We start from the raw sequence: 11,919 nt of genomic DNA, 5'->3' as shown, positions 1-11,919 counted from the left end.
CCGCATTTGTTGTTAAAAAGGATAAACCAACATAAAGACCAGAGAGCTGTCTATGGGAGAAAAGCGATTTTGAAGCTGAGATCAATACTTTAGGAAGGGACTGTACATTTGGGAGTAATATTTCCATAGTCATTTTTAGCACTGAGATATCTCATGGCATTTTGTGCAGTGCCCAGGTGAGGCGATAGATCTGGAAGTCCTTATTTGGGCATAAAAAATAATTATAAATGTAGACCACACCAATAGGGGGTGACCACACTAGACCACACCAATAGGGGGTGACCACACTAGACCACACCAATAGGGGGAGATGAAGTGCCATTTTATTATGAGAAATAAAAAATGTGTGGTAAGTTGGTGCAACTTATACAAAAACGTTTAACTTTTTTGTCTCTTAGCAACAAAACTTATACTCGAGATACTTCTAGAATATAGACAATATATAGTATTTATACTTATAATTATGGACACACCTGCTTGTCTCGGAGTCTCTCTCCATAGATGAGGAACCCGTTACGGCCAAGGAGGTCCAGATCGGCTGGAGCCACCTTACACACGCCCACCCGGCTAAGCCCGCCCCCTTCCTGAGCCAGCCAACCACCGCTCGAGTCGTCCCTCGTCATCACCACTGCCTTCACGCGCACCAGGTAGTCGTCACTGTGGAAACAGACAAGTAGAAGAGGAGGAAGGGTCACATGAGGAGGGTAAAAACTTTTATTACTCAGTAATATTCAGTGCAGAACCTGTTTTCAGCACAGAACCTGGGAACTGCAGCTAATCACAGCCCTGGGGCTGTTAGGCAAACTCTCACCTCCCTCAACATTATTTCTTCAGAAGCTGCCGGTTTAATACACATGCACACAAGAGCACGTAAATATTACACAGAATAGACGCGAAATCATCTCATTTCGTATTATTCCACAGCACTGTTGAATTCTCAATTCTGATTGGTCCGAAGATGTTCTGTAGTTCACCTCGAAGGTATGCAGTAACAACATACCCAGGGACTCACAGGTGATGTTTTCTCTAAGGAGATGTTTATTTAACGTTTGGGAGGAGTCTCCAGTGTCAGTGTGTTTGTAACATTCCGTTACTTATTCATTTCTGCAACGTAATCAGTTTAAAGCAGCGGTTTGACACTTTTTTTTTTGCAAGTGCAACAAACACACTGACAAGCCTTCCCATTCCCAACCAACTGACCAGCCACGCCCACGCTTTTCTAAAAAAATATATGTGGTGCTTTTTAAAGAAAGGTGTAGAGCTTAACAGTCTTGTTCTGTCTGGAGGCGGGGCTAAATTCAGACCTGGAAAACATCTGACAAAGTCTCTGTTTTCCCACCAAATGACTAACCCCACCCTCTCTTCTGAAACTATGTATTTGTTACGTGTTACATTTTAAAGAAGTTGTAGAGCTTTTTTTTTTTTCCTCCAGCGAGTTAATTTCAGGGCCAGAAAACCTTTAAATAAACTGAAGCTTGAAATAAAGAAACTAACCAGAGCCCATACATGTTAATACTGTAAATCACAGACGTTTTGTGTATTTTTTTAAATGATATATTAATTACAGATCTAGAAACACTTTGTAACATTACAAACCGCACCTTTAATCTCGTTAGTCGATTCCATGAAATGCTGAAAATAGCCACAGATACTTTTCTGACTGAAGTCCTGTATAATACTTCTGCATGACTACAGATGTTTCAATCAATAAAATGCATAAACATCTATTACCCGTGGTATCCACCATGTGTGTTATGCTCCACGCTGACCTCTGGCCCAAGGTCTGCGATGCAAAAGCAGACTCGTCGAGTCACTAAGAGGAAAAGACTCGTTATTCAAATGGCGCCAGTTCTTGGCAGAGAGTGTGGGAACCGCTTTAATTGAAGGCCCAATATTCATGCCTGGGTTTGAGGCTACGGATCAAAGAAAGACGCAGAGAACGGCGACACTGTTTGCGGTTCGTTCGAACGACGCTCCCTGAACCAGACAGTTCATGACCATCCCTTATGTTTCCGCAAATGTATAAAACGTGTAAAAAAAATTTTTTTTTTTTTTTTTTTTAGGTAATCACCCCCATTCTGTCACTTCTGTTTGGTAAGAGTCAACTCCAGATTGGATCCAAAGAGGTTGCCATGACTACAACTGCTAAAAAAAGGCAGACTTCCTGTCGTCTCTTGTTCGTTTCCTGATGCTACATGGACAGGAAAACAACGCCACATCAGCAGGGCAGAGAACCAGCGTATAGACTATGCATGCGTGTATACGTGTGTGTGTGTGTGTGTGTGTGTTTGCTCTTGTGCAAGGTGGGTCACATATATCTGGTAGACTAAATCAATACCAGATCAACAGTTACAATACGCATGAAGAAATAACCCTCACGTGGGGTTAAAGAACTTTGTCTCCGAGCCCATTCTAGAGTAGTTGTAGCAAAATTGAGCTTTTCAGCACCGCTGCGTAGATCCTCTCACTTTCTCACTGGTTTGATGGCTGTTTAATAAATGCACAATCATTTCCTGTTTCCAGTTCATTCATTAGCTTATATGCAAACAAAAAAGGGCTTTATTAAAACTTAAATTCACGTCTTCTTTTCAAAGAACCAAACCCTGCATATCTGTGCTTAGGGTGTATTTCCTTTTTGTCTCATTTGTTAAAATACCTAGGAACTAAACCCATCATGTTGACTCTTCAAGTCTTTTTATTCTCTATTATTAATATTATTTTTATTTATTTTTAATTCCTTATTTCCCTCAAGCCAATCTGCAACATATGGTGCTCTTAGCCACACCCCTTAAGTGTTATTAACTTCTACAGGCGTCAAAATTGGCGTGTTCACCGTGACTGTCAAATGTAACATGGACTGAAAGCCCTTAAGTCTTCTTATCTTTGTTATAACACTCCATATGTTGGATGGGTACAAAGCAAGATAGAACACCTCCTAACAGGGCAGAGTCTAATGGAGGAGCTGATGCAATATCCTAAATCATCAAGAACTAGTCAGGTGTTCATACGTGAATCTTTTCTAATCAAAATGCTTATAACGATCATTTCTGATTTCGGTGTTAACGTGATATCTCAGTCGGTACACCCGCGCTCCTTCCTGTTAGATCCCAGAGCCTTGTGGAACCGGAGGTCATTAATAGAACAGGATACAGGAAGTGGGCTGTGCGGTAGGACATGCTGGGTGTGGAAGTGTTAGTGATGACCCACTTCACACATCCTGCTTAGACAATCACAAATGATGGTGGGACCTTTCAGCTAGCCAAGGGTTTTAATGCTTAACTGCATGGCCATAAAGCTCACAGTACAGCACATGGGCCAATTAAAGCTGAACACACACACACACACACACACTTAGCCAGTGAAATCATCTTGGCCTGTTAGTGGTTTCCAAATTCGGCAACAAAAAGCAATCCAACAATGTAACCCAAAGTAAAATCTTTCTTGAATGAACTTTCATTGTACCACAGCACTGAGTGTGACGTTCTCAAACCTGATTGGTCAGACACGTTAATTACATTTCTATAACAGCAATTCCGACAGGTCTATATTAATGCTGTTATAATTCTACAGTAAGAGTTTACGCAGGAACTTGTACAGAAGATGCTCCAAAAAATCTAACTCTATCAATAAATCGATTAAAAATAAATAAATAAATAAATAAAAAACCACACGTGTTGTTATTTAATAAAGAAAGACATAGCATTACTGATATGATTGATTGGTGTTTTCTGTAAGGAGACGTTTATTATGGAAGGAGTCTCCAGTGTCAGCGCCTTTGTAACACTCGGTACGCTTTAAACTTTGTGCTTTCTGGTTTTGTCTGTCATTTTTAGTTGTTTTTTTTTTTGTCTTATAAACTTCAATATAGAGAAATAAAGAGCATCTGGTTAGCTACCAGTTGTTGGGTTGTAACAGTCACTCTGCTTCATCGAGACGCATTATTTTCCTATAAGATCATGACTCATTGTGTTTTTATTCCTTATATAACACCCACTGCATTCTAAGATGTACATTTTGTGTGTAGAAAGCCAACAAAGGGAAAAAAACGAAGCCAGACATCACTGCGTGTTGACACGACTGAGAAAAATAATCGATTCATCAGTCTTCTTAACTGTGCCCATCTAGGTCACCTTCAACATGCGATTGATATTTTACACTTTTACAAAGGTTTCAGGAAAAGCTCTTTTCTGTCCTCCTAACACACTGACTGATAAATCGGTGAATTTAAAATTTAAAAGAGATTTAGATCAATAATCAAGAACTTCTGAAGTAAAACTTCATAGTACGAGCAAGTAGCTAAGAGACTAGCATTTATTACCTACCACTTGCTAGCAATGAATGATAACAACAAGAAGTGTGTTAGCATTTTCCTGACTATAGGATCGTGCTAACTGGCACTTTAGCTTTTAATGATTGTTAGCTGTGTTTGAATTCTCAACAAAATCATTAGGAGTGAGTCAGCATTTTTCCTGACATGATAACTGGTTGAGATTAGCTTTAGTCCGCCGTGCTAGTGTTGTCAAATGTAACTTGTAGGCGCGAGTTAGTATTTTCCTGATTAGGTAGAGGAGACTACGCTAACTAGCTCTCACTGATTGCTAGCTGTGTTAGCAATATTGTCAAATGAATGTAGATTATAGTAATGGACAGACAGCAGGACTGATATTAGCATTTTCTTAACTAGGGAAATAGAAACAGTACAGTTCCTGTTGAAAGCGGAAAAAAAACAAAAACAAAAAAACAATAGAAACCACCACAGAAATTCTAATGGTTTCCTCTACAAATATCTTTACAAACGATCAGCTAACCATTAAAACCATTACCATTATTGATCGTTAATGGTATCCACTAGACATGAAATACAACCAGTAGAAGGCAAAAAAAAAATAACAGTTTCCAAACTGTAAAACCAATACAATTCTCATGATAAAATAACCATTAAAACCATTGCAAATTCTATAAGGGTTTCTATTGGTTTGTTTTTCCTTCAGCAGGGAGTGGCTAATCCCCCCAAATTTGGTACAGTTTAACATGGGTGTAGCCCTCAAGCCACCCCAAGATGACATTTTTATTATTAATAATGAATGAATTAATGAATTAGTTTTTAAATAAGGCTTGTAATAGCAAAATGCCTGCTACAACATCTCTTGGAAATTTCATTTCATCACTGTCCAACAGCAAGAACTGTAAACACATCTGCTAGCTTGTTAGCTAGCTAACTAACACAGAAGCGTGCTAAACCCTGGCCCCGCTGCTCACAAAAAACAACCAGATGAGCCAATGTTGGTTTTTGTTTGTTTGTTTTGGACATTGACGATATTTATTATTTGGAACATTGGATTTCGTTAGTATTTCAGCTTTAGCTACCGTTAGCTAATGATACTGAATTCGCAACACTAGCATACTTCATAACATGTAGGCTAATGTGACGTTTTTGCAGCTTGCTAGAAACAAATGTTGCTCAGCTATGTGAAATTAATATCCGATGAGAATCTTACTCAGGCCATATACAGTCGAAGGAGCCATGTCGTTTTTTTTTTTGTTTTTTTTTTATGGATGTGGTTTACTTATTTGCCCCACCCTAGATTGCCACCCCATTGTAAAAGGTCTGGTTACACTTACCCTTACTTCCCTATCAGAAAAGCTTCCAAGTAGAAATTCTATAGGATATAAATCCCTGAATATCCAAGGAACCCTTCAGAAAACCATATTTCTAAGAGTGCACACAATTGTACCATCCTATTACAATGCATTGTGGGATTTCATGAGCGCACTGGGTATTATCCGCTATGGGTTTGGACATGGCTACAAAAACGTTTTTTGGCTTTTTTTGAGACATAAATCCCAGGATACGTATCGTTAAGTACTGCAATAGTATAATTCAGCCTTTTTCCATCTGCGGATAAAAACCAAAGCATATCTCAGACCATTACTATTTATTATTATACGTTGCCTGACATTCCAGCCCGCCTCGCGTGTGTGTGCGTGTGTGCGTAAGTGTGTGTCGGTGTGTGTTTGCTCAGCACGGGTGTGAGCGGGTCATAAATTAGAACAATAAAAGATAACAACCCCCACAACGCCCGAGTCACACATACGTTCTGTCCACAAGCCCTCAGCAAGAACAAGATAAAGAGCGGCGATAACCACAGAAAAGCGTTGTAGCTGATAGGCTGTGTCGGACCTGCGGGAGCCGAACGCTATCAGTCTTGTTCCCTAATCAATAGCGTGTGCTTTACTGTAGTGTATTTAAGCAAAGAGAAAGCCAAAGTGCTGTTGGATTCTCTATTCTGATTGGCCAGAAGGTGTTGAGTCATTTTCTATAACAGCAGCTTTGATTGTAGTTCCTCCTGTAAATTAATCACAGGTTTATCATCGATGCGCTCATTCGAATCCGCTAACGTTTAATAATCTCCAGTTTCAGCGCTTTGGGGTTTTTTTCTGCCACGGGAAAGTCTTCAGGACAGACAGCTTTGTTAAGTTAGTGAGTTTGTTTTGTCTTATTAACTTCACGAGAGAATAAAAGAGAGGCTGGTTTAGGGAACTACTGTTTACAGCTGCTATAACATAAGTGACACAGGAACGAAGTTCTTTCGCCACCCTGTTCTGGATTAGTTCCCCACACTTCCTGTCGTGTTTTATTCCTTACAAACGGTATTCGGAGTAGGTTTGCCGAGCCGGACACGTGCTGAATATCAGTGCTGAATACAGGAGTTAATGTTAAGCTCTCAAAGTGCTCGCTAAGCCAAAAGGAAGGTGTTTAACTCCATGCTAATGCTATTAGTCAGGGACGTTGTGCCACGGTTCCATGCGTTATAAAAACCTACTGTGAAAAAACATACTGTGCAGTGTGGCAACGTCTTCGAGTATTGTGATATGATATTTGTGTCATATCGCTAAACAGTCTTTCTAGCATACCAGGGGAAAAACACGTCGTGTGTCGGGTTTTACTCCTGCTCTCGTATTGTAGCGGATAACATCGGTAACCAAAATCAACAATCACGAAAAAATCTGTGAAATCCTGTACGGACTGCATAATGACGAGACCCGAAAGTGGCCTAAACAGATAAATAAAATCCCCTGACATTTGGTTCCACACCAGTGACCAGGACGTTCAGGAAGTCCAAAACGTTCAATAAGCCAAGCTTTTCACCACCTGGGAGGCACACAAACCTCACAACCTCAATTCTGACCTTCCGAGAGGTCTTCTCTCGGAGAAGTGAGCACCGACTGACCAGGGACGTACATTATTAACCCTTATTCAGACAGTTTGTTCATTTAAGCCAGTACTGAGCTCGTCCACAACATTATGGACCCTAACAGGCTAGAGAATCTTTCTCCCGATGGTCGATAGACTTCCTTTTGAAACAGGAAGTCAGCGTGTTGAAATGCTTGACAGATCAGCATTTCACCCCAACAGAATCTAAACAAACCTGACAGTCGCCTAGTGCAGTAGCTAAATATATAAATAACATCAAAGAGTTTTTGTGATAGTTTTTTCATGTTTGAGCCAAGGTCATGATCATCACAAGAAGACATCTGACATGTAAGCATCTTAGGATGCTTGCGAAAAGGAAAATAAAATGGTAACCAGCTGCAACTGTTGAGCAAGACACGCCCTTAGGGGCGGAGCTTATACACTCTAGAAAGAGTTTAAATGGACGAAGACAATACCAGTACAGGATGAGTCATCAAAAAAAAAAAAAAAATAATAATCATGAAATCAAAACAAGGACATCTCCATGTCTCATGTAGATGCACTATCATATGGATGTACAGAACATTATGCGACTGGTGCAAAAAGCTCTGAAATTTGATTTTTGGGAAACTTTAATGAATCTTATCTGAAGCCTGTTTGCTGTTAATCATCATTGTAGTCTTATGACCAAATGGTTTCGGTATTAGAAAGCTCACAGCAGGGAGGACTCACTGTTCTGCTCTTCTGAAACCGTAGATAAGTAGCTTTATCTTGCTTTAATCTCACACTTCCGGTGCTATGTCCGATCTGTGTAAGATAATGTAACCATGTGTTTTGATGTGGTGTTGTGTTGTGATGCGGGTTAGAGGTCGAGTTTGAGCTGAGCTCCGCCTGCGCCGTCGGGATTTTTTTTTTTTTTTTTTATGAATGAAGCGTGGTATGCAAATGAGCGCGATTCACGAAAAAGGAGAGGGGGAGAGCGAAACATGGCGGACTCAGTGGCCCACCAGGACGCACAGAAAGAGAGAAAGAAAGAGAAAGAAAGATGCAGAAATACGCCCGCGCGCACCTCCGGTTTAACACCACGTGGGCCAATAAAGTCTCTACAACAAGCTTAACACCGACGTGTTTACAAAGAAACATCACGGGCACGGGAGAATCTTCTGCTCACAAAACGTTTCCGCTTCAGCCACTCCTCCACCTCCACCCCTTCATGCCCCCTTCTCCCCCCCTCCCCCTTCTCTCTCTCTCTCTCTCTCTCTCTCTCTCTCTCTCTCTGCTTTGCTCGCGCGGAACGGCCGGGGGTAAAAACGGAGGGCCCGACTCTGGCCGTCTCTCTCTCTCTCTCTCTCTCTCTCTCTCTCTCTCTCACTCAGTTTTAAGGCAACCGGAGGATCTTTGGTGCATGCAGAAAAAAAGTGCATCAAATGCGCGCGCGTCTCAGATTTGACGCGGAATAAATAAATCTCAATCGTCACGCATTCAGACAATAAACGCAACAGGGGTAGGGGTCCTGGGGTAGGAGGGCGGAAGGGGTTGGGGGTTGGGGGTTTGTGGGGGGGTACTTACTCGTCTGGCTGCGATTCCTCGGTCATTTTATCTCCCTCGTTTCACCTACAATAATAACATCCCAGAGCGCGCGCGCACCAGCGTCCAGGCTCCATTTTGTCTCCCACCGATACGGCCTCTCGGTGTATCCCCCCCCTACAGTTTCTTTCTTCTAAGCTATATGGTATAGCAGCGGGTTTTTTTTTTTTTTTTTTAAATCTCCTCTTCTTGTTTGTTTGTTTTTCGTCTTGCACTTTAACCAGCGCGCGACACCGTCTAATCCAGCCTGATGGTATCGCGGACGTCGGAGTCTTTGGTCTGTGATGAGCGCGCGCTCGGCGATAACGCCGTGGCTGCAGTCGCGAGCTGCTCTCGGTGAGGACGGCCCCGCGCGAGCCCCATCGCCGCTCCGCGTTCACTCCATGTTGGATTGTATAGTCGGCAATGGCAAAGCGCCACCGAGAGAGAGAGAGAGAGAGAGAGGGAGGGAGGGAGGGGGTTGAGGTGAGTGTGTGTGTGTGTGTGTGTGTGGTGGGGGGGTGTTGGGGGGGCGGACGGAAGTAATGACGTAAGAACCGAAGGACCGACAGTTTCGGACGAAAGGGATCTCGCTGCGCTTGTTCTCCCACAGCACAGACGGATATATCATGAATCACTTCAGTGAACCGATTCCTTCGAGCACACGTATTTCAGTGCGTTCTGATTCGTTCGATTCCCCCGCTGTATACACTCTGAGGAAAACGGTTCTTTGGATGGTTCTAGCTTTCTACTTCTGGAAACCCTCTGTTGTAGGAGACACAGAACTTTTAACTGGTTCCACAGACTAAAAACTGAAGAACCGTTTAGTGTGCTAGATGGTACTTTTTATTATCCTGAGTGTGACTCACATTCATAATCAGGGACTGATTAGTAAATCCTGAGCAGGAACCATCTCATCACCCTGCTACACATCTACCAGTGACTGCCCCAGAACCCACATGTGCAAGTAAATAAATACACAAACAAATAAACAGAATGTTTACATTGCTACACATTGCGAGTATTTGGGTAGCCTCAGTGCTATGCAGAAAGCAGTCTTACCTTAGATGCTTGGCTTCTTTCTTGCTTGACACCTCAGCAAAATCATTCACCAAATCACCAAAGTCCAACCCTTTAACAAGCTCAGACCCAATGGCCAGCAGTTACATTATGTTGAGTCTTCTTTGGCATGTTTTAATTCGGAGTTTGTTTTTAAAGCTTTCTTTTCATAAGTGCACTTGTAATGCTCAATAAACATATAGGTATGATGGTCAGGTGTGCACAATCTTTTGAGTGTATAGTGGAAGTGGAAGAAAAAAAAACATTGAAAAACATAAACCCAGACTAAAGCTGCATTTCCAGCTAAATTACCCAGAACAATTAATCCTTGTCCCTGATGTAGTCCCTCTTAGTGGTTATAATAAGCTCCGCTCTTCTGGGAAGGCTTTCCACTAGATTTTGGAGCGTCAATGTGGGGATTTGTGCACATTCAACTTCGAGAGCATTAGTGAGGTCAGCTGTCAGTCGGTGTTCCAGTTCATCCTAAAGGTGTTTGGTGGGGTTGAGTTCAGGGGTCTGTGCAGGACACTGCAGTTCTTCCACTCCAACGTTGGCACACCATGTCTTCATGGAGCTCGCCTTTGTGCCCAGGGAACAGCTGTCATGCTGGAACAGGTTCGGGCCTCTTAGTGAAGGGAAATTGTAAAGCTACAGCATACAAAGACATTCTATACAATTGTGTGCTTCGTATTTTATACCAACAGTTTGAGGAAAGACCACATATGGGTCTGATGGTCAGGTGTCCACATAGTTTTACCATATAGTACCTCCTGTTAAAAACAGTTAAGGCCCAAATTACCTTTTGTTGGTACAAATTCAGGCCCACACATGAATAACATTTTTAAATTTGGGGCAGTGGTGGCTTAGCGGTTAAGGCTATGGGTTACTGATTGGAAGATCGGGGGTTCTGCCCAGCACTGCCAAGCTGCCACTGTTGGGCCCTTGAGCAAGGCCTTTAACCCTCTCTTCTCCAGGGGTGCCGTATCATGGCTGACCCTGTGCTCTGACCCCAGCTTCCTGACATGCTGGGGTATGCGAAGAAAACAATTTCACTTTGCCATACAGTATATGTGACCAATAAAGACTCATTATCATTAAATTCATTTCAGATTCTGTAAATTTACATTGTTAGGTGTGACTTAGCATAATGTCTAATCAGTCTTATCACTCAGTTTAAATGTATACCCCTTATAGGATGTCCCTGGTAATCCATCCCTGCTCATAATTTAATACATCCCCATTAGGACCCTAATGTAGATAACACCTAATGGAAGTCTATCTCATAACAAACCTTTTATGTAAATATCTGCCCCAAACCACATCCAGTTCCTTCATTGATATCGCACAGACGTGTTGAGGTGGATTAGACCACAGTGTGACTCACAGTAATCTATAAATATCCACAGAACTTCACTGTAGCTGAACACTGGCACTTTTTTCTTAGCATAATGTACTTTTTCTACGGGCGCGACCTCCCAAAGTTTCAAGGAGAACTTGTAGAGGAAATCTGGAAGTGACGTGGATTACAATATCATTCCCGTTTAATATCAGATAAATACAGAATATCACAGTTGTTTTAGAAAAAAAATCAACAACATTTATTTGACGTTTTGTTGGCAGTACAGTTTGTGAAGATTTGTTAAGTATTTATGTAAGATATATTGGCTGAGGTAGGCTAGCATTACTTGTTATCTACATTAGCCTTGTAGCTCCAGCACAAACATAAAGAAGAAAACATCTTAGAAAAAGGGATGTGTTTATAACTAATCTGTTTTTCATTTACGACCAGAAATTTCGATATTAACGTAAGAGAAAAAAAGACTGATATTAATAGTTTGACATGTCCAGCAGTGGAAATGACTTACTAACAATCCCAGAACCAGTTTACATTACATTTTAACGCAAGTGTTTAATATTTACACTTGTAATTTTCTTTATATATATATATATATATATATATATATATATATATATATATATATATATATATATATATATTACAGCTGCATATATGTACACACACACACACACACACACACACACACACACACACACACACACACACACACATTCTTGTCATTACACATATCATTATAAGA

General features: G+C 41.4%; 1 protein-coding gene across 1 annotated transcript in view; it reads right to left on the bottom strand.

Moving 5' to 3' along the window:
* Positions 1–9,267, bottom strand: part of spred2a (sprouty related EVH1 domain containing 2a) — a 16,057-nt gene extending 6,790 nt beyond the window's left edge. The window contains exons 1-2 of the mRNA XM_017457227.3: positions 8,765–9,267; positions 474–657 (exon numbers count right to left, since the gene is read on the bottom strand). Coding sequence (XP_017312716.1) covers positions 474–657; positions 8,765–8,790 — 210 coding nt within the window. The 5' untranslated portion in view covers positions 8,791–9,267. The remainder of the gene's footprint in view (positions 1–473; positions 658–8,764) is intronic.
* Positions 9,268–11,919: the final 2,652 nt, after the last annotated feature.

Source organism: Ictalurus punctatus, chromosome 26 (genome assembly GCF_001660625.3).
Source record: "Ictalurus punctatus breed USDA103 chromosome 26, Coco_2.0, whole genome shotgun sequence".
NCBI lineage: Eukaryota > Metazoa > Chordata > Actinopteri > Siluriformes > Ictaluridae > Ictalurus > Ictalurus punctatus.
This window is presented reverse-complemented; position numbering and strand designations above follow the sequence as displayed.